This window comes from Leptinotarsa decemlineata, unplaced genomic scaffold, assembly GCF_025532065.1.
Source record: "Leptinotarsa decemlineata unplaced genomic scaffold, Ldec_3_MD MMD2_tig00078422_RagTag_RagTag, whole genome shotgun sequence".
Classification (NCBI taxonomy): Eukaryota; Metazoa; Arthropoda; class Insecta; order Coleoptera; family Chrysomelidae; genus Leptinotarsa; species Leptinotarsa decemlineata.
In genome coordinates, this window is record NW_027412747.1 from 6,876,263 (window position 1) to 6,900,419 (window position 24,157).

General features: G+C 35.5%; 2 protein-coding genes across 8 annotated transcripts in view; one reads left to right on the plus strand and one right to left on the minus strand.

Moving 5' to 3' along the window:
• nolo (ADAMTS-like no long nerve cord) overlaps positions 1-24,157 on the minus strand; it is an 875,808-nt gene that overhangs the window by 122,824 nt on the left and 728,827 nt on the right. For all 6 annotated transcript variants that reach the window (XM_074186241.1, XM_074186240.1, XM_074186239.1 and 3 more), the window contains one exon: positions 3,082-3,336. In XM_074186241.1, the coding sequence (XP_074042342.1) occupies positions 3,082-3,336 (255 nt within the window). The remainder of the gene's footprint in view (positions 1-3,081; positions 3,337-24,157) is intronic.
• Positions 16,714-20,042, plus strand: LOC111505393 (uncharacterized). 2 transcript variants are annotated; one of them, XM_074186246.1, is made up of 4 exons: positions 16,714-16,870; positions 19,089-19,296; positions 19,610-19,828; positions 19,900-20,042. In XM_074186246.1, the coding sequence occupies exons 1-3, from the start codon at positions 16,832-16,834 to the stop codon at positions 19,813-19,815; spliced, it is 453 nt and encodes a 150-aa protein (XP_074042347.1). In that variant the 5' UTR covers positions 16,714-16,831; the 3' UTR covers positions 19,816-19,828; positions 19,900-20,042. The 2 variants fall into 2 exon arrangements, with proteins under 2 accessions (XP_074042347.1, XP_023015954.2); XM_023160186.2 differs by having other exon boundaries at positions 19,610-19,961.

Below are 24,157 nucleotides of genomic sequence, written 5' to 3' on the forward strand. Positions count from 1 at the left end.
TCTAACTGCTCATCTGAGAATTTTTTCAAATGCCACATATTGACTCAATTAAATGGGACGAAAATTGCACATTGACACTGCAAAAAACACGCAAAATGAGATTATGAGTGTAATTTATCATATTGACGGGCATATATATTAAATATTACCTCTCTCAGTAATAATTCAAGAAAAAAAACTGAATATGAAATGTACAAATTCAAATATCGAATTATTTTTCCATAATTTCACGTACTCTGTGGCTGAATAACAATACTATTCAAAACAAATATACTATAATTTGAGCGCATTGAATACTTATGTAACTCACTTACATTTGTTTTAGTAATATTTCCTTCTATTATTCATAAAACAGGCACAACACGAACAAAAACATGGACAAAAAAAAAACTTTCAAAAAATGTACGCTTTTTGATGAACTATTGGGATAATAATTTCCCACCGAATAGTTCTGCGGTGGAACGACGCTTTCTATATTGACGAATAGATGGCAGCACATGCATGCTTATGTATACTCATATCTTGTGAAGATATTTTCCCCGTAAAACATTAGCTGCCTGACTTAGATATGGTGGGAAAATATTATACCATCTCCTGAAGACAGTAACTTACGAGACGGTGGTGAAATTTGCATCTTCCTGGTGTTTCGGAACAATTCTTGTTTGGATTTATCTACGCCAGAGATTTCAGTTATACTTTTCATCATCTATACTAATAAATGTGAATCACTCACTGTTTCTCCGTACCGCTATATTTTCGGGGGCTGAAATTTTGTATGTAGGTTAGTTTTATGTTATAGATGTGCGATAGAAAAGGATTTCTAAATATTCCAACTGGGAAGCCAGCCGCAAAGTAGTAGAAAGGCTATTAGCTGTGAAGTATATTTCGGTTCGCTAGTACTTTGCTCGTGGATACACTATCAGAGGATTGAACAATATCCACTGAAGCCAGCGTAAATATTATATCTCTGTCAAAATTGGGTTATGTGGACATGCTGATGTATGAACAACAAATAAATTCAAAGATACAAGGTACTGGGGGCGGCAGCTGATTAACGGAAAAACAGATTTTGAACAGATTCAAACTCAAGTTCAGTAGGCAAATAAATTGGAATTCAGGAAAAACCTCAATATTGTGGAAATATTAAAAAAAATTGAATTAGGAAACAAAAACATTGATCTAAAAAGAGAATTTTACAAACTGGATTTTACAATTTAGGATAATATGAATTGATATTTCTTAAAATGTATTCCATTATTGTTTATGTTTCAACTCATTTCCATGTATGCTTATGAATATCAAAGCAGCTGACAGAGCGAAGATCAATTGAAAGTACTCGAAAGATTCGATTTAATGGACGATGAGGATCAAGAACAATTTAATATCACTAGTGGACACATGTTTATATAAAAGTGTATGGTTGTATATGTACAGCATTTCACAAATATTACACGATTTTTTTTTCATACAGTGTCATCAACAAAGTATGCACCATATGGGAAACTTATTTATTGAGGGTTTTTCGATAAAAAGTTATTCTTGATGAAAGTTTGTGCAACCCCTGAAACTGAACATGAGCCAACAAAATACAGAAAAACACATGTTTTTCTGTATCACATGAGAGAAGAGTAAAGTACTCTTATTTAGAAGAATTTTGGGAAATGTTATTCGGAAACGTTGTTCAGCTTAAAAAAATACATCTAGATTTGAAGTCATGGCCATCTAAGTGAAGTTTTATTTTTTATCCTTTTTTTTTAACGGTGACTACGAAAAAAAATTGCTAATACGATAAATAGACAGCATCCGCTATACGACGGTTTATTTCATTGTAATTTGTGTAGTTAGTGATTAACACCAACTATGGTATTACGTAGCAATCCCTACTAATATTATAAGTGCGGATGTAGGTTTGTTTGTTACGGTTTCACGCGAAAACTAGTAAAACTACTCAGCCGATCATCATGAAATTTTGTACACATGTTCTTGGAGGTACTAGAAGTAACATTTTTATTGAAAAAACAATTATTTTTTATGTGAGATAAAAAACTGTTTGTCAAAAAAATCTCAACATTTAGCTACTATAACATCTAGCATTCCAGTAGTGAAGTTCCAACCCTTTGTATCGTAAAACCACGCACTGTATTATTCAGTCACGACATCCCTACCCCTACTGATATTATAAATGCGAATCTAACTTTGTTTTTCACGGTTTCACGCGAAAACTACTCAACCGAACATCATGAAGTTTTGTACACATGTTCTTGGAGGTATTAGAAGTAACAGGATACTTTTCATTAAAAAAACAATTATTTTTTATGAAGGATAAAAAAATTGTTTGTCAAAAAAAATCTCAAAATCTAGCTACTTTAACGTCATCTAACATTCCAGTAATGAAGTTCCAACCCTTAGTACCATAATACCGTCGCACTATAGTATTCACAGTCACGACAATATCCAATCCAATCTAATCCAATTGACTATAGTTTCAGCTGTTTGGAATGTTTCTATATTTATTGTTATTTTCTTCTGTCACCCGCAAGCGAAGCTGCGGGTAGAAGCTAGTAAGTACTGTATAATTTTGAGTAATTTTCGGTATTAATAAAAAACAAAGATAACTTTGCACCAAAAACCTCTCCAAAGAAATTGACCGTGGTTAACAATAGTTGTGTAATTCGTATTATTACAGGATTTTAAAATAATCAGTCGTATACAGGATACTGTCTATTTATCGTTTGAGCAATTTCTTTTTCGTAGTCTTTATTTTAAAAAAATGGATGAAAAATTAAACTTCACTTAGGTGCATGCCTTCCAATCTAGATGAATTTTTTAATGATCAACAACTTCTCTAAATAAAATTTCCCGAGATTAGAATACTTTACTCTTGTCTCAAAATCAAATATTTGAAGATTCCTCGTATATTACGTGTGTTTTACTGTATTTCGTTGGTACAGGTTTAGTTTCAGGAGATGCACAAATTTTATCAAGAATAACATTTTGTCGACACTGTATTCAGTTTTCACTCTAGTTCAGTTGAAACAAAATGATTTATTCAAACATTCATAACACAAGTCCATACTATACCTGACATTTTCCTCCTATGCACATATCTAAACTTCCTGGTCTACATCTGGTACCGTCGTGTACTTTGTTCGCCAGTCTAGCTACTTCAAAAACTGACTCATCCAAATCCTGATCGATGGGTCTCCCTTTGCAAGTCAAAGCACATGGGAGCTCATCTTCGTAGTGTGGCGTCCACTCATAGAGCAAACCGTTATGTGCGATGGAGTTGAAGGCTGCGCATTGGTCTTCTCGGAATTCGTGAGAGTCTGGACATATCTGGAATGAAGAATATATAATTATTTATTAATTCAAGTAGTTTTCAGTTCAGAATAAATTGTAAAATACTATATAAAGAACTCATCGATATTATCAAAGTACCTCTTATGGTAACTGCAGTGACCACTGCAGAAAAATCTATAGAAAAATCTAAAATACTCATTTGGTCAAGATGTTTTCTGAAATATGTTCTACATGAATGGATTCCTTCAACTGAAAAAGCACTTGAAAAATTCAGTTCGAGGTGTGTTGTGTTGAATCCTAAAATGATGGAAACTATTTGTTTGCCTGGTACTCTTGACATATATCGCTCTGGGTGGAATTGAGCTGGTTAAATGAATTGAAAAAGTTGCAAGTCCCTAACTTTCCTTTGATGTTCCTGGTCATGAAGGTTGATTATGATGCTTGAGTCTCCAATGAAGCGATCGTCTGATGTCTAGTTTTAGATTCAGGAGGAATTAAAGTAACTGAGTTACTGTTTTCAGTGGCGGACCCAGAACAGAGATATCAACCTGCCTAGGAACCTATGCAACTGTATTTCAAGCGGAAATTCATGCTATTCTTCTGCGTTCGGAGAGATTGAAAGAATCCAACCTCATGCACAAGTCAATAAAAAAATTCACGGACAGTCAAGCGGCGTTGGAGGTTCTTGGATCCTACCGAGCAACTTCTGAATTGATAGCAAATTGCCAAATACGACTCTCCTCGATAGGAAGACGCAACAGATTGTCTCTGATCTGAATTCCTGGCCATACTGATCTGGACGGTAATGAGGCTGCTGACTTCCTTGCTGGGGAAGGTGCTGCAAGCAGCTTCATCGGACCAGATCCTGTCATTGACATCAGTTCAGGCTTTGCCAAACAAACACCTGGATGGCAAGAAGATTTATGTATTTCCTTGCAGAATCCTCCAGGATTGGCTCACTCCAAGGCGTTTATTCAGCCTTCAAAGCTTGATACCAAACAGTTATCGGACTACAGTAGGGATGAACTACGATGTCTAACAGGCCTTCTTACAGTTCACTGTGGTCTGAATCATCATGTGCAGAGACTCAGACTGTCGGAAGACAGCATGTGACGCCTCTGTTTGGGAAATGATGAAACGGAAGAGGAAATACTTTGTGCCTGCCCCGCTGGGGACCAAATTAGGATTTTTGAATTTGGCATTGCTGTACTTTTACCATCTGACCTGAAAGACCTCTCACCATACAAAATGATCAGCTTCGTTGAGAAGCTGGGTTTATTTGGTCGAGTGTGAATAGATGTGAGCTACAATAAACCCTTGCGGGTTGCAGTGTGGGGTCGAATAGACCCACTCACTTTGGACCTAACCTAGCCTAACCTACTGAGTTACTGAGTAAATACTACTTTCTAAATTAAAAATAATGTTTCAAGTTTCTGGGAAGCTGACTTCGCTTTTCTAGCGTGAGTGTATGCCCTGGTATTATGATATTGGCGTCCGCCTATTACAGAAAACAAATGCATGTGTTTTTGTAGTATTGAATTCAACTTGGTAAGAAAAGTATAATATAAAACAATAAATTAGAAGCAATAACATTCATGGCATCGACAGGAAGACTTTGACAGCGCTGTTTCGACCCACTTATACAATTATTTTAGGCTGAACCAAGAATACAATATAAGGTTCAACTGTTCTTAAAAGACAAGCCTGAGTAGTAAAAAGGCGATGTGTGATATATTCGGTTCTGGAATACAGTTTTTCAAACAAAATCATCACATCTTTACAAGTACTGACACGCCACTGCATGAAGGTTGAATGAAATTTTGGGTGCGACATTTCTTATGATGTAAAGCAGCTCCAGATAGTCAGTGAACCGAACTATTTACCACAATCGTCCCACGGAGGTATTGTTGTATTCTTATAATTTCATAATCGAAATGCCAGCTGAGGAATGCGACAAACCAGAACCCTTTTTGAACGGATTCTATGCTGTTTCGGTATGGTGGATTGTGTATGACAGATCCCGTGGGAGATGATCTAATTGATACTCTCTGTATATATGATTGAAGTAACGGTGTAGCGTTGGGAAGGTAATTTTCAACTCATCTGTGAAAATTGTGTTCATCCAACTTCAGTAGTGTTTTCGACAAGATATCTCACAAGGAGTTCAGGCTATCGCAGTTTCTAATACATGTAGTCAATCATGAATTTATTCAGTGGTGCAGTATTGTTTGATATTCTGGTGCACATTCGAAAAATATTAATTCCAGAGATAATGATGGTAATAATAATGATCAAAATCAGTCTTTGAGAGAGGTGAAAGAGTGCACTCATGCAATCGGTACGAAATTTGGGATAGATGAATGTGCAATAGTACATCTCAAATAAGGGAGATGTGGGAATTACAAGGAAGATATGTAGCTCGTAGATGGAAGCATTCCGCACCATCTGAATGCCGGAGAGATGTATACTTACACCGGGGTGGAAAACGCCACCCAAAGGAGCGGTGAAGTACTCTCTTCGACAGATCTGGTCGTCGATCTGGTCGTAACGTTACTGCAACAAATATGTTTGCCGTTCCAATCTCACTCTACTTATTTAAAGTAGTGAAGTGGACTCAGGAGGAGCTGCATCAACTACACGTAAACACCCCAAAAATGATGCACTTCAATAGGAGTTTGCATCCCAAATCGTTCGTTCCACGGTTGTACTTTCCCGACAACAGGGAAGCTGTGACTTTGAGTTTGGATAAAGCAACAGGTATCCTTCAAATATAGTGATTAAGTTAATTAGACATCGTAAATTTATGAGAATCTTCATGATTCTGTCACTTTTCATAAAAACATCTATCTAAAGTTCATTGCCCTTTCTTATAAGCCAACATACACTAACGGATTAAACTGAATTTTCGAAAAGTTGAACGTGATTACTTCTTGCTCACTTTAGCACAAAATGTTTGGAAATGAAATTCTGAGATATTATGTGAAATACGTTGTGAGAACTCTGACAAAGGTATATCAGTCAAACTGAATGAGCTATTGAAAATAGTTTGAAGGAAAGTTCAGCACATATCCGATTATGGAGACCAGAAAAATATACACCGTTTCCGGCTGTTCTTTACTTTTATATAGAATTAGCATGAATTTTCCCTTTATCTGAAACTGAAACCGAAAGTGTACTCTGTTATATATGAATGAAGGTCTGGATTGAAAGAAGGGATTAGCTATCTCCTGAAGACGCCAACTTGGTTGATAAAACGTGCATCGAGAAGAGAGCTGCATTTCTATTGTTTAAGGATAGTTCTTGCTCTGGATTAATTTTGTGCCAGAACTACCAGTTTTATGTTTGACTACTTGTTGCCCGTGGCGTCGCCACAGTAGAATTTGGTTTGTCAAATTGAGTTTCGTGACAGACTATTTTGAATAGATAGTCACAATATGTTTTCATCAACACAAAACTTCAGGTTTCCAACTTCAAAACTGATGGAATTCAATGCCATCTTCGAAACCCTATTATTTCCCCTTAGGGATGGAAATTCCTGATTCACTACCTTCATGCCTATTTACGCTATACAAAGAACCTACCTGCCTATTTAAAAATTGTAGGATCAGTGACTCCGGCTGTAAGTTAATATAAGAGCGGGCAACAGCTAGTTGTTCATATTTTTACTTTGGAAATACAGTAACTAAAAAAATATGCCGACTGGACTAAGTGATATATAGCTTCGAGAATCCAATTATGTTACCTGTTTATGTATTTGAAATGTATTTTTCCGTTAACCAGCTGTCACACCCTCACGAACGACAACCCTTGTGCGAGCTTAGGACTAATGAGGTCTTACCTTTTAACGTGTGATTCCTAACATGGGTTGGACGATAGCAATTTCAGCCTGGGGTTTGAACCAGGGACCAACACGCCGGTCGATTCGAGTGAGTGAACAAAGTAGTCACGTCGAACCAACCAGCTACCGTCCGACCTATTGAGAAATTCGCGAAACTAACAAAACCGTCAACGACGTCTGCCCTCACGCATCTGCTCGCTTTCGGGTCGGGTTCTCGGCGATAGCGCTTCATTGCTCAGACCGCCCCTCTACCCCCACACATCGTCCCCCGTAACGGCTTACAGCGTTGCGTCAAGTTAATTTTATCGTGATGAATTTTGAACAATCCGTCCAAATTACTAATTGTAAAAGAACGAATTCAACTTACATTATCTACATGTAACTCTCACGGTATAGGCTGCGTATAGGGAGCAATTTTTTCGACTTATTCATTATATTATGACCAAAATTACACAAAGTCTCTGTGAATTGTAGCCTATATGTTATTCTGATGTATGAGCTGTATTTAGGGCAAGTTTCATCTAAATCCTTTCAGTCGTTCAGGAGTGAAAGATCCTCAAACATACATACATTCATACATCCATCCTCACGAACTTTCACATTTATATTAGTATAGATTGATAGTTTCAATAGAAAATTTTCAAAACCATGTAATATAAAAATATTTTATGATGAAGAAATGATCAGAGGAGAGGAAAACAAAATATCCAGATGGTATGCTATTGTTTAGCAAAACATGTGGCGCGGTTATGTAAACTTTCGATTGGAAATTTCACGTCAAAGTGATTTTTCATCAAGTATCAGTCAGTTCTATTATATTTCAAATCAATTATTATATTTTTCAGATATATTCGAGTTGCCCCTGTATTCAAGTGAAACTAATTATCGTAAATGACTAGTCGGCATAACTCCATGAAAAATCGATGATGCAAAAACTTTTTGCGATAATATTTCGACTAACCATTCAGACCTTGAACTTGTCCGGTCTGCAACTCCATGGAAGTGAAAGTCTTCCGCGTAACTATATACATACCAAGAGCAAAGTGCGATAAATATCAATTAAGGTGTTGCGTATATATATATCACCATAGCCGGAGTAAAAGGAGTTGAACATTTCAATTGTTGTCGGTATGTGGCAGGTAGATAATAACGGAATTTTCAGTCAAGTACCCATTTGAGTAACAAAATTAACATTTTGGAAACCTTATTAACAATTATAGTTTTCCAATGTCTTCAGTTGTTTACTCGTCAGGTCGTCTGCTCAATTGAATAACTTGCTGTGTCTATTTTGAGGCAAATTCATTGTCCATACCAGCCAAATTTTTTCTCCATTTTCAACTGTTTGATGAAGGATGAAACTCTTTAACCTTTGAGAGACGGAAAATGCTACATGTAAAATAATACCAACAACCAGTCTTCACAATGAAAACCTTTTGGGCTATAGTTTTCTTCTAAACACAAGATCTATTAACTGAAATCACAAATGTGCGGCTGGCTCCTGCAATTGCTCCGTGCATTTGTATTTCTTTCTTCTGGTAACCAAGTGTTGCCTATCCTTACACTTGGCTGCACCATACTGATGATGGACCAAAAGCCCGAAACACATGTCCATGGTTTGGCAATTTTTTGAGTGCTATGTCCGATCATTAACTTCTTTATCTATATAAAGACACTCGATAACCTTCCTATTTGTATTATTTCCTGAACCCGGATGTCAAGCTATAGCTGTGCTATAGCTTGACATCCGTGCTATATATATATATATATATATATATATATATATATATATATATATATATATATAACACGTAACAGCACACCTAGATAATGACAAATGAGATGTTGTTGAAACGTCGGTGAAATTAAAGATAATATCACATACACGGATCAAATATCCGGAAAAACCAGTTCAGCATATATATATATATATATATATATATATATATATATATATATATATATATATATACTACAACATTTATGAAGTTTTTGACAGGTAATCAAAACTATTTGGCGCAAAGTCCTAAAAGATGTAATTGAATTCGAAACATTGTCGAGAAAACAATTGTTTTTCTTAGACAACTCGAGTCGGTTTCCAAAGAAACTTTTCTAAATATAAGTAACTTGAACCATTAGACTATTTAACCGGAAAACTAAACAAAGTAGGTTAATTTAATTTCATTCTCAATTTCTTCCGTGTAAAGCGCAAATGAAATTTCCTATTGCTAATTGAAATAGTGAACAGCAGTGAGAAATGAAAGAAATGTTTGGGAGTTGCAAAGCATAAACGATGATTTTTTGGGAGAAAAAAAAACAGATTTTTCAATTAACAATAAAACAATATTTTCCAGTGAACCAAAATGTTTCTGTGAGATGGGGCGTAAGCAAACATTAAGATATGAAACAGTTGATGAAAATGTAAGAAAATACATTCATGATAGATTTTCGGGTCTGTGGACTGAAAATTATCATCAAATGAGTTATAATTATCTTCGTTAAACGAATGAAAATAAATGATGAAAAAGTGTAAGTTATATTGTAGGATATCTTGAATTCAATTATTCAAAAGATGCACTCGGTATAGAACTGGAAACATGATTTCTAGTGCCTCCCGATGCAATTAAGACAGTCAGTCAATCATAATGATTATTTTGGCGCCATAACAGATTAATGAGATTACTTGAATGAATTCAATTCAAGAATTTCTTTTCTGTGATGATAGCTCATAATTGTTTCGAAACACCACTGAAGTTATAATTGAATATGATGATAGAGAACGAATATAATATTTTGTCAAAGCTATTACATTGGTTTGTTGACAGTAGCCTACAAATTTATTGCTTAATTTCCGTCTTCCACTGGGATAAATATTATCATAGACGATGAGACAATGCATGCAGGGCTCTTCGTATTCTCACAGCGCATACTATCGATATACAAATAGTATTCTTTCTGAGGACAATCCAATAAGGCAACGAAAGCAGTCGTCAAACTTAAAAACCGGCAGAGTATGGTCATGAAACTTGCCATCCTTTGAAAAATATGCTGTCTGTTCAAAAAATCAAATGAATTTTTACAGAAATATTTATTTATTCATGAATTTCCATTTTGTCCCCTTCAAAATAGTCCCCCTCAGATAAAGTATACTTGTGACTGCGTTTTTCCAATCCTTGAAGCAGTTCTGATATGCGCTTTTTGGTATGTCATTGAGCTTTCCCAGCGATTCGGTTTTTATCTCTTCAATCGTCGTAAAACGCAGTCTTCCATGGCTCTTTTCAATCTTGCGAACCGAAAAAATCACAGGGGGTCCAATCTGGTGAATACGGTGGCTAAAGAATGATTACGGTGTTGTTTTTTTCCAAAAAGTTACGAACAAACAATGACGAGTGGGCAGGTGCATTGTCGAGATGCGAAAGCCATGAATTGTTCGTATTGTTTCTCGCAAGTGGTGCCTAACTTCAATATAATACTCCTTGTGGCAAAAACTCCAGATGCACTTCGGAGCGATGCTCATGCGACGATTTTTTCGGTAAAAATTCTACAATTTTGAAACGAATTTCGCTGCCACATGCATCATGCCCAAACTTTCCGAAAAAGTTGCATAGCATGAGCCAACCAATATGTTCAGCAACTTACTTGATAGTGATTCGACGATTCTTTATAACAATGTTCTTCACTTTCTTAATAGTTTCATGGTTTGTTTATGTGCTGAGGCGTCGAGGGCGAGCACCAAGCACCGTCATTCACATCTCCTCGACGTTTTGTACCACTTGTAAACATCTTTTTGGCTCAGAGTAAAGTCATCGTATGCCACTGTCAACATTTCTGAGGTTTTGAAGCCCCTTATTTCATTTTTTACACAAAATTTGATTCAAATTCTCCGATCCATTTTTTCTATAGTAGGAAATCGCCCGCCGAATACGCAGAACACTTTTATTCCTCTCATCAACAAACTAAACATAAACAACAGCTGAAACTGTGAGCATGTGTTCGAGATGAGTGTACCAACATGAAAAAATAAGACAAATTGCTAATCGAATGTACATAGCCCACGAAATTTGCACATTTATTTGTCACGTATAGCTTTTCAACCAAAGAAAAATCTATTTTTGATTTGAATCTTATAGTATTTTTGTACTTCAATTTCTGATGAGTTAGGAATTCCATGAAATCGAACTCGTTTGATAGTTTGATTGTAACAGTCATGATTAACCAAACTAGACTTCAGTATTCAAGTCTCGAGAGTCTTAAAGTCCTGAATCTAATTCAATTGTTGCCATGAATTGTTGCTGCTGAAACTGTAAAAATATGTTCAAGATAAGTGAACCAACATAAAAAAATTAAAAACATTGTCAGTCAAATATTCATTGCCCACGAAATTTTAATATTCACCTAATTTTTTTGTCACGTATAGCTTTTCAACCAAAGACGAATCTTATTTTGATTCGAATCTTATATTTTTGTATTCCAATTTCTGATTGGTGATAGTAAAATCGAACTCGTTTGATTATAATAGTCATAATTGACCATACCAACAATTCAACTCAAGTCTAGAGAGTTCTAAAGTCCTGAATCTAATTGAAATGTTGAATTTTCTGCGATGTATATAATTTGAAATAGGGATTATTCTTTTGAAATATCAGGGAAAGTTATAAGAACAAACGGAATTTTCATAATTTTGAAAACTGAATTGGACTTGGCTGATAGACTAATTGGGCAAACGAAATTCTTGTTCAGTTAAACTCATCAGGAGTTGACGAATGCAGAGAATTGCAACGCCACTGCCTCACTATGTACTAAGAATTATTGTACGACCTTGCTGCTGGCTCGCATTTCTTAATCGGTCTTATTCACGTTGTCTTCGATTCTATCCATGTCGATTTGTTGGTTCAGGAAATTTTGAACGTCCAAGAAACTCAGCTTTCTTAACTGAAAGTGTATGAGGGCTTGCTTTGTTACGGAAGCGCAGAAGGGCCACAAATTTTTATGATTTTTTTTCTTGAAAATAACGACTTTAGAGTCGAAATTTCGACTTTGATCCCGAAATTTTTACTTTATTCTAGAAATTTCAACTTTTTTCAAACGACTTAAATCTTGCAATTTCGAGATTGAAGTTGAAATATCACAGAAACAAATATTATAAATATAAGGCCGTTCAGCGCTTCCATATTTGTTAGCTCAGAAACAATAGTTTTTTCAACTACCTATTACTTTTACTGGTATTACCTTGTTTCTGATAATTTCAACGTGGTGATAGATACATTTCCTTCAATATTGCAATTTTTTATTATCTCCTGAGGACACCATCTTGGTTGTCGAGAATAGTATTAGAGTTCTGATGTATCGCAGCTGAATCACCAGAGAACGGATTGAAGTTCAATCTTCATCTTGAAGATAATCACTTGGTGATCGAAACACGTGTCGATGTATTAAAAATATCGATTTGGTGTTGGGATAAAACTCCATTAATATGCATTACTACACCAAAGGTTCCAAAGAGTGCATCACAAGTACTTCATCAGTTCATACCATAATATAATATTCTGTATTTCAGTGTGAGCCGTTTTTGATGTTGATAATAAATGTTTCAATGGGTTCCGATCACATTACGTACTAGGATTCGAATCAACAATCAATATTTTGAACGTAAACTTAATTATTTCATTTTATTGAAATATATGATTTCTTCATTCTCAAATGTGAAGGTTGTTTTATGTATTTTAATAGAATGAAGATTTTAAATAATGACGATGTTTTTACCCACACGATTCAAAAGTATTTCATCATTGGCAAAATAATACGTTTCTTCTTTATGATTCGAATATGAATTCAAACCTGATAAGTTGATCGAAATATTCACTCATCCATTATTTATTGAGCAACTTGTTGAAAAAATATGATCATTTTATATTCATTAAGGAAAATGGTTTTGTTTCACAGCTTTTCTAGTACCCAATCTATAGATCGGATATGTTTTCTCTAATGAGGTATCTAAAACGATTCTGTTGTATCGACGAGAAAGTGAAAACTAATTTTTGTTAAATTGATTTAGGCTTTCGCGGCCGAGATTTTCATTGTTACGATCTTCATTCGGGTTCGAAAGCCGTCGTGGTTTGGAACTGTATCCTGATGTTTCGCCAGCATGAGTGGCTGGCTTCTTCAGAGGTTTATTCATCTTGATGGTTCACCGATCGTTATATTTATGTTCACACAGGTAGCCCGCCTTTTTTGTTGAAGCGTTGTTATTGACCGTGTTATTACCTGTTGATGACTTTGCATGGCACTGTTGCCACCTCAGCATCTTTCAGTATGGGATTCCAAATCCGGTTGAGCGTTATCGCCCCGTCTTTTCGGTTGTAGTTTTCCGTATGTTCATGGATTTCTATGGCTTCCCGTACAAGCCGACTGTGGTATCCATGATCGGGTGCAAGTAGTTTCACATCTTTAAACAGTATCCTATGACCTGCTTTACTAAACGCGTGTTCTGCTACTGTCGATTTTTCTATTTGACCTGATCTACAGTTTCTCCGATGTTCAATCAGCCTTGTACCCATTGATCTTTTGGTAGTACCGATATAAACTTTTCCGCAGATGCATGGTATACGATATACCCCCACAGCTGATGGTGTATCTCTTTTGTGTTTCGCAGATCTCAGGCCTTGTTGTATTTTCCTAGCTTGAACACTATTTTTATGTTATGCTTTGTTAAGATTTTTCCGATTCTATCTGTAACCCTAGAGATGTACGGTAGAAATGCACGTGCAACCGTTTGAGTTTCCACCATATTTTGACTTGTAGAAGTCTTCAGTTTCATGGCCTTGTTGATCTATATGCAGATATCTGTCCGTATGTGTCGGTTTTCGGTACACTTCACCTATGTGTCAGTCTTGTGCCACGCCTTTTGACGAGTACATATATAGAAAAGTTATTCGTTGTTCCTGTTCAGTCTCGATGGTGAACTTGATGCTAGGGTGTTGAGCATTCATGTGGTCTAGAAATAGGTTCAGTCTGTCCCTCCCATGTCTCCAGGTAACGAAGGTGTCATCCTCGTATCGTAGCCAAAAGGTTGGTTTGAAATTGGAAGCGTCAATTGCTTCTTCTCAAATTTCTCCTTCTATGACTGGGCTGAGTGGTCTTCCCATATACACCGTCTAATTGTTCATAGAAATTTCCTCTTCATTGGAAGTAACTTCCCGAGAGGCAGGCCTTTAAGAGTAACTGATATACACTGATCAGAGTATATTTATTATATTACTCACTTGAGAATGATCTAATGAACCGAAATCCATGGTAACAAATACAAAAACCAGTATAAATCATACTATAGTTATTTTTTTTATTCTATGGTCAATATGAATTTCTATAAAATGAATGAGTCATCAGTTGGTTGCTATTGCTAAGATTCCATCGAATGAAAAGGAGCCACTGGAAAAAAATCATATACAGGAATCATCATCTCATTATCGGAATCGGATCGTAATAATACGAAGTCAGAGTATGCTTTTTCGGAAGTTCAAATAACAAATTTTAGTGCAAAATGAAACATGTCGCTAACATATGCAACACACATGTGTAAGTAAATATCATCACAAATGTACCTGAATGTACAAGCTCTATTGAAATATGCGGGAATATACAGGGTGTCTCATAAAAATATGGTTTTCCATCAATAACCATTGATATCTCATTGAAAAAAAAATTTTTCCAAAACATCGAACTCTACGTAAAAAACTGCTTTGATAATGTTTCCATTGAAACAAGAAATACAGGAAAAAAGTTGAAGCAAATTTACGAAAATACACATTTTCGAAAAATTGAGAAACGATGATGTCGATGTGTGATTTTCATAACTGAATTCGTCATAAAATTTGACCCCTAGATACAGCCATCAGTATTCATCTATCTATTTTGGAAACAGGAGTTTCCCGTTAAAAGTATCTAATTTAACACTCTGTACTTATGAATATGGTTTTGGTATCAAGCTGAGAGCTTGTCCTAATTGAGCTGATAGTTAAAATCTATAAATTGGATAAATCAAATTAATTGCAACCAAAAAAAGTTTTTTTTAACGACAAAAAGGTATCAATTTTTGCTCTCTGTTAGAACGTCAATTTTTTGTTTTGTTTCCTTAGTTCAGAAGTAGTTCCGAGTAAACTTGAAAATTCTTTCTGACGCTGAGTCTACAGAGGAGATGGATGTCGAGCTTACGACTCCAACTGATCTCCCTGTAAATTTAGATCAGGAGCGAGAACTTCTCAACTCTCCAACTCCTGATTCAATAACTGAGCCTTGCACCAAATTCTTGAGCAGCGTACGCAGAATCTGTCTCAGGTGGAGAAACAAACCCCCATGAGCAGGTTGCGCTCAGGTGATGATTCACCAAAACCAGAGGCGAAAAAGCCCTGCACGGTTGAATCTAAGCCATCGTCAGGTGTGGTTGACGTGCAAAAACCTCCATATGGGAAGGTTGTCGCGGGTATCAAGGTGGGAATCTTGCACCTTGACTATCTGACTGTCCCGCTGGGGACCAAATCAAGTTTTTTAGAGTTCGGCAGAGCCGTACTCTTACCTCTGACCTGAAAGATCACTCACCATACAAACTAATTAGCTTTGTTAAGAAGCTGAGTGTATTTGGTCGTGTGTGAATCGGTGTCACAATAAACCCTTGCGGGTTGCGGTGGAGGGTCGAATAGACCAACTCACTTTGGACCTAACCTAACCCAACCTAATTCATAAGCCAATAATTCCGGAGATTCTTCAAGTAGTTGAAGATTTCTTCTTGAATCCTTCATTTTCAATTTGAAAAGGATATATTTTCATGTGGGAATCCTCCAAAGAAAGAAAGATAGCAATAAATTCCAAATTGAACTCATAAAGATGTGTGGATCATGCAAAGAAGTAACTTTCAGACACAAACTGGAAAAAACGCTCTTGAAGCAAATACTTTCACATACACATTGATTTGCATTATTTCATGCCTGTAAACGCTAGATTTTTGAAATAACTGTTAGTATAGTCTTTGTAGATTTATTAGCATTATGGCTCCGATATAATACACAAAATTTTAGAATAGGCACGACTTTCGAAAGTGGTAGCGGTCTTCTAGTTCCTATTAGAATAAACCATTTTTACAAGCTTTCATTTACCTTATAATATTGATATGTTCGTTAGAGTCATATCTTGTGACTGAATTTTGTAGCAGTTATAATACTTTTCTGACCCTTGGCATAGGTATTGTCTCAAGTGTTCATAGCATGTTTCATCAACAGTTTTGTGTGTACACGTACATATCTCTACAATGTCCAACTCTTTGCAATCAAGTCTGTTTTTGAAAAAAAAAATATAACAGAATATGTTGGCATTATCTACTGTTCACAGCTAGGAATTCGGAAATGGGGATAGAACAAAAACTCTGAACGAAAAAATATTTGTTCACTCAGTACAAAACCATTAATAGTAACTCGAGACAAAAAACCTGATTTGTTGACATCAAAGCTGGTATCAACTACTTAGGAATCTAGATTCCATTCACCCCGTAATAATAACTGTAATGCCAGATTATAATGTTAAATGAAATATTTGATATCATAAGTGCATTTCCTAGTTATGATTGCCCAATGGGCAGTTGCAAGGTTGACGGTGTTGCCATTTCGAATGATATAAATCGTTACAAGGCAACTTGGGCCGTAGTCGATGTCACAGTTCTGTTCGATATCAAAAATGGATTTCAAGGTGAGTTTTCATAATTATCAATCAGATACGAGTAGGATCGAACACTCCTACACCAGAATGAGTCAACAACTAATGCAGAGCTGTGTTAATTGGCTTCATTAGAATAATTGTCAGTTTGAATATTCGAATAGATAGATTGGAAAGTGTATTTCATGAAAACCGAAAAATTCTGTTACGCTAGTTGGAAAATATATTGTGGAGATTGATTGGTTTGATTTCTTTATTTTGTAAGTGATAAAAATAACCAAAGATTTTATCAAATTAATGAAAATATTTAGGCAAATATTTGGGTGTTGTGGAGTCAACTACAACGTAAACAGGGGTTGAAATGAAAATTCAGTTTCTCATTCATCTATATCTGACGTAATATTATGTCAAGGTACAAATCTGGAATGATGTCTATGAAATAGTGTGTTCAATAGACTGTAGATTAGCTCAACCCAAAAAAGAGTAGTTGTGATTGCAATATATATGAAATGAAAACTATGGATATGTATATGAGTAAAATAAGTATCATGAAAATTTCACTGCGTACTGTTCTTATTTTCCTGAAGAATTGCAAGTAGCCAGATTTTAAGTTTGTTTTGTGAGCTGAGATCTAAAACTTGAACCTGGGTACCTAACAAAGAAATGTTTCCATAAAGCATATGAGGAATTGATAGCTGGCTACATTATGCCAAATTTGAGAAAAACAACAACAAAATCGGTGTCTTGGATACTCGATAATTACCATATGATTGGATTTTTCACCTCTTTTGTAGTGTAGAACTCTCTTAAAGCTATTCTGAATGATTCCAATCATGTTTATGAATGCAATATTATGGGCACAACATAAATGAAATCAGTTCAGACATCGACAAAATATAACATTGGTTGATGATAAATTTTTATAGGTTGTCAAGTTGAAACCTAACAAACTACTACCAAATTTTTTATGGAATATAACCACTTCATTATATCATTGAGGAGTAATACCTTCAAACTTGAAAATAGGTACTAACTTTGACATTAATCAATATGAATTGAAACAAAATAGTTTTTGCAGATGTTTTGTTGGATGTTCATCATTTCCTTCTGAATATAGTTTGGGTTGTCTTTAAATAGCTCGCTGCCTGTAATTTGATATTCCTATCTCTGTCAGTTTATTTTATGGCCTGCAACTGAAGACTTCGTTATACAGCTATTTTGTTAAGATGCGAATGAGATGTTCAGTTAATTGCTTCGTAATCCTTCTGAGCCATTTCTTACATTTCGAAAACATTTTTCATATTTTTTTCTCAGGGCACCATTCATTGTAAATTCTGGCAATCCCATCCAAAAAATATATGGAGTGTTCAGTACACTCATCAGCTTTTTGTTTCCTGTTATTCCTGAGTGTTCTGGCACTCAGATCCTCATGTTATTACAGTATTTTTGGACGAGTCTCTCATTGTTGCTGAACTGATTCTAGTTCACATTGTCCCTCAAACAACTCCATTGGAGTTATTTGAAGCCATTGTTCTACGACACAACAATGCTATTTCTTCGTTTCGATTCAGTTAAAATGAAAATGAGTTTCAAGATTAGACTTGGATATTAAATCAACACGTAACCTTACCATGGGTTTTATTTTTGCAAGTGATTAAAAAAGCTGTGATATTGAATGTACTTTTCACTGAATTGCAGTTAACAGAATGAATTTTTGACATTGCTGTAATCTGTCGATTTGTTTTAACCTGACGTGATTTTCAAAATTTTGTTAAGTAATTATTAGATTCCATGTATTTACTTTAAGTTATTTATAAATAATGTCGTTTGTGTCGTTTCTTTTAGTCCTTGAGAAGGGTATGTCATGTTATATCATTTACTTGTATAACAAAAAAAAATATTTCTTTTCAAAGACAGAATATGTCTGTCCGTAGGTAAATATGCTGTAATTCTTCATCCGATCATAATGAATTCATAAATCGACAAATCAAAAATGTTATCCTGATAATATTCTCTCAATTTTTCAAAATTTTGTGAAAGAGTCGACAGTTGCTGAGCTCGTCTTCGAGGTATATGGTGACTCAATTAAAATGTTCAAGGATGTACTGTTGGAGAGAGGTTATAGATGAAATCAAAATAGTTTTGACAGCACCAGTCCATCATTGGAAGTTAAATTTATTCTTTCTCAAATTTTTAAGCATAATCGGAGAAAATTAAACAGATGATATGGATTTGTTGTGTTTATTTACAGTTTTCAATTGTTCTTTTTGTCTTCACCATCGCACATTCTTGTGGCAGCATAATCCCCACGGTGGAAGTGTTACAAGGACCAGGTAGCAGAACCACCCTACTGGGTCCAGATGGGGGTGCAGTGGATTCAGCAGCCCCAGGTGGGACAGTTGTAACAAATTCTTTTGGCACTGGATTGGTAGCTGCAGGACCAGCAATTCTCCCAGCAGGTGAGGGAATTTTGTATTTTTGGCAAAAATTAATAATGGTAAACCTGATACACTCTTTTTCTTCCATTTCTCGATTTCAATATGAGAATGAGAAACGACAATTGATGTTGATGTGAAATATTGTATGAAAGTGATCCCATCTATCGTGATGAGATTATTCTCCACTTTGCCTTAGATTTTCGAGAAGTCTTGATGAACTTCGAAAGAAAGTGCTCTATTTCAGGCGAATGAAATGAGCGTTTCATCAGTCAGCAAAGGCATTACGGTTCAAATCAGATTTTAAGTGAATCACTGATTCCATTATACATTATAGGTCCTCCAATAGTAGTCAGTGGACCTGCTGGATCAATTGCAACTAGCTATACGGGAGCTGGGCCAGCAATAGTTCCTGGAGTTATACCTGCTGCAGCTGCTGTTCCAGTTGCAGCTGTGAGAGCCATTTCCACTGATGACGGAGACTACATTCCTGACATCTCTGAGGCATTGGGTGATGATGGGTCATATAGAGGAGAACACTAGATATATCAGAAGCCACATATTGTTATTAGAAGCTTGCGTATTGTGTGGTTTTATATCTTTACAAATAATGTATTGAAAATAAATCACATATTTTGTATCATCGTAATCAGTTACGAATACCATGCAAATAAACTTTTGAAAAATTATTCGATGAACGGTGCAAATTGTTTTCACGGAAAAACATGGATTGTTGGTATCAATATAAATATAACGATTGAAAGTTTCAATTGCATTTGTCAATTTCATTAGTTCGGACTTCCATTGTCTAATATGATATAAATTGATCAAATTGATGGATGTAGCCGTTACTATGTGGTAGGAGATCATGATGAACAAAGAAATGAAAATGTTTTTTACCACTTTTACAAAAGTGGTAAAAAACATAGACATTTTCATTTCTCTTTTCATTATAAATTGATTCGAAATTCCTGAAACAATCTGTATAAAATTAAAGAAATTAGCTGTTAAATAACAATTATATCAAGCAAAAAACTGAAATTACAGTGAAATAGAATACAAGCAAAAATCAAATAATAAAAAAATCTAACTATCAATACGAGATAAGAATTAAAAAAAAATAGGTAACAAGAAATGAAAATCAAAAGATTTCAAACCAATCGGTACAATTGCGGTTTCGAGTATCAAATATAGATAAACTTTGTCTTCTGCACAAGTTATTTGGACGAATTGTTTGAAATTTATCGCGAGAAGATTGACTTGACGCAATGCAGTAAGCCATTACGCGTCGCGTCTACAGTAAGACGAAGGGAGATGATGAGTGGGGGTAATGGGGCGGTCTAAGGAATACAGCGCCATCGTCGAAAACGCGTCCCGAACGCGGGCAGACGCGTGAGGGCAGTCGTCGTTGTTGCGAATTTCTTTATTGGTAACATAATTCGATAATCGTAGCTATTCATTACTAAGTGCAATTGGTATATTTTTCAAGTTACTGAATTTTTAAAGAAAAAATATAGAGTTCAACTGTTGCCCGTGGCTTTGCCGGCGTAGAATTTGGTTTGTAACATTAGGTGTTAGAAATCACACCTTGAAAGGTAAGACCTTGTAAGTCCTTAGCTCGCACAAGTTTCTCAACTCCTGAGAGTTGTCGTTCGTATGGGGGCGACAGCTGATTAACGGATGAACATATTTTAAACAGATTTTTTTTTAAGTTCCGCGTTAGACCATTTCAAACAAATAGATACAATATTTTTCTATTAACCCAAAATTTCAGGTTTCCAACTTGAAAATTGCCGAAATTCAATACAATCTTTGGGTCCCTATTTTTTCCTTGGGGGCAGCCTACCTGCATATTTCAAGGTTCTGGGTTATGTAGTTTAGGCTACTGTGAGTATTACTGAGTTGTTCTGATTGAAATGTCATCATACATCAAAAAAAATAGTATGTGATGAGAAACAAATCATTTCGTTCAGGACTGCTCTTCAAAAAATATATCTAAGATCTGAAACATATTTTTTTATATTTACTTTCGATGATGTGCTTATTCTACTTTTGAAGATGATTTCATCCCCATTTTTCTCATATTCACAAACATTTTGAAAACTCTTTGCAATCTAGTGATTGCAGTCGGAACTATATGCTAGCTCACACTAATCTACCAGAGAAAGCTACTACTAACTTCTAGGGAAGGTTTCATAGTCACATGATGCTTCATCAGCTGCAAGGTAAATTGTCGTGAAAATTGATAACTCGCCAAATATTTTAAAATTCCAAAATGGGAAATGATCATTGGAAGTTGCTTCATGCACATTTCGCGATAAAAAATACAGGCAAGTTCAATCATCTTGTTGGAACTTTACGTACTGACTCCGTTTCAACGCGTCAGTCAGACTTGAGAATACTTCTCAATTATAGAACTGGTAGTTACTTGATAAAAATCCTCAAGTTATCCAAACAACATTTTTTCGTGAGATTTCCACTGGACAGTTCACGAAACCGCAACACGTGTTTTGCTATGCGATAGCTTCCTAAAGCGTTTTCACACTGAAAAAATTCCACTCAATTTGTGCTTCAAATAATCATCTGACCTTCTACATAGGTATTGACTAATTATTTCATCTGAGTTTAGGTAGAAACTAATTGAAATTTTTGAAAATCGTAATTTGAACATAATGACGAGAAAATTTCACATATGATGAACATATAAAGAAATAACTACCATTTCCACGACAATGAACAATGATAGGTGTCATTTAAGTATACACGAATGATATCGCCCGTTTTTTGTAGCCTCCCGGCTAAATAATAATTTTGGCAAATTCATTAAAACAACAGAGACAAAACTTCAATGTTAGATAAATGTTAGTCCTCAGCTCGCACAAGTTTCGACTTCTGAGGGTTATCATTCGTAGGGGTGCGATAGCTGATTAACGGAAAAATCATATGAGTTGACCTGTTGTTCTTGCCCAAAACTTTATATCGGCCAAACGAAAAGAACATTTTTCCAACCAATACAAGAACATACTAGTAGTCTCCTAAATATGAAGATCAATTTCACATTTGCAGACCATTTTCTGATAGATGGAATAGAGTGAATAGTGGATGGATGGAGTGACTTGAAATTAGAAGATTTGACAATAACAACATTTTTTAACATTCCAAACTCTATATATGTAGGTTCTCTTCCAAGTCGTTTATTTTCTAGAACAGACGTCATTCTATCCAATAAATCATATTATTATATCAAATCCAGGAATTCCATCTGGTCCAGAATTTCATAAGTGAAAAAAAGAAAATGGAAAGATCGCAGGTTTCCGGGGTCCTGTATTCAGTATTTACAGGAAACGTTTCGAAAAGGAACTCCGAGCTAAAGTATAAAAAAATCGTGAACTTTCCAGCTTTCCCTCGTAAATAGCTATTGGAAGTGACAGTTTGCTGTTCTCACCAAAACGCCAACGACCACACCCTTTACCGGACGAGTAATTTGCTACAAGACAAGGTCTTTACAGGAATAATGTGATCGAGTTTTTGTTTTACACTCTTTTTTTGCAGAATATTCAGCGACCGAGATATGCCGGTGGGTACAAGGTTAAGTACGGCAATTATTAGAAATGTTGCTTTGTTTCACGAATAAAAAGCAAATTGCTATGTTAAAAGAGATAAGTACATGTAGCAGGGTAAGTACTTTCTGAAAATAGTCTTTCAGTTGGTAAATTTTCGTTATGTGGACACCCGGCGATTTTGAAAAAATGTTAGACTGTACTTACGTATTTTGATGCGTAGATTACGAATCCGAAAGAAAAAAGCGGCGCTCTCCCTTATTTAAAAAGTTACGGCCCTTCAAAGTTCAGAAAAGGGCAACTTTTCAGCCTTCTTTTTCACTAAATAAACTATTTAAAAACAAAAGCATTTATTCACTAGGTCACCTTTACACCTTATTCTTCCTTCTTTAACACTTTTCACTTCAATAATCAACATTTTTCTTATAAAAAACTTAATTTAAAAACGAATGCTTCTCCTGGTGACATTATTCTATTTTTAGGTTAGTTACTAGTGACATTTCAGAAAAAAGCGGTTGGTATTTGCCGTCGCCTACTATTTCAAATTTGTAATACACCACCAAAAACCAATTTACGATCTAAAGAATGAAGGTAAAAAACATTTGAATTACTTCAGGAATATGGACTGCATCAGTCGTACCAACCATATCATTAACCTTAAAAACGTAAAATACAGTGATATGTAACTAAAAAGCAGCTCCGTACATTTTTTAACATTTTTATAAGAAAAATGTTGATTATTGAAGTGAAAAGTGTTAAAGAAGGAGGAATAAGGTGTAAAGGTGACCTAGTGAATAAATGCTTATGTTTTTAAATATTTATTAAGTGAAAAAGAAGGCTGAAAAGTTGCCCTTTTCTGAACTTTGGAGGGCCGTAACTTTTTAAATAAGGGAGAGCGCCGCTTTTTTCTTTCGGATTCGTAATCAACGCATCAAAATACGTAAGTACAGTCAAAAATTTTTTCAAAATCGCCGGGTGTCCACATAACGAAAATTCATCCTTGACTTATAATGAAACTAGATAGTTGTGATCCAACACCAGAAAGCATTGTTTCAACACGCCGAGGTCTCATCAGTGGTGTTAGGCTGACCCACTCAACTGTACTTGAAAGAAATTGTCTGAAATTTGCGGTGATGATATATTTTCCTACGGAAACGCCATATATGGGATTGACAGTAGATTCATTCTACCAAAGATAAGCGGTACTATTCAAGATGATCAGTTCAAAGCCAAGCTGTGTTTCGCCGCAGCTTTCACTGCTAGGCACCTAGCGTGTGATTCCGTTCTAGGACCCGTTATTTCGACCCGCTAACAAGCCGGAAAGT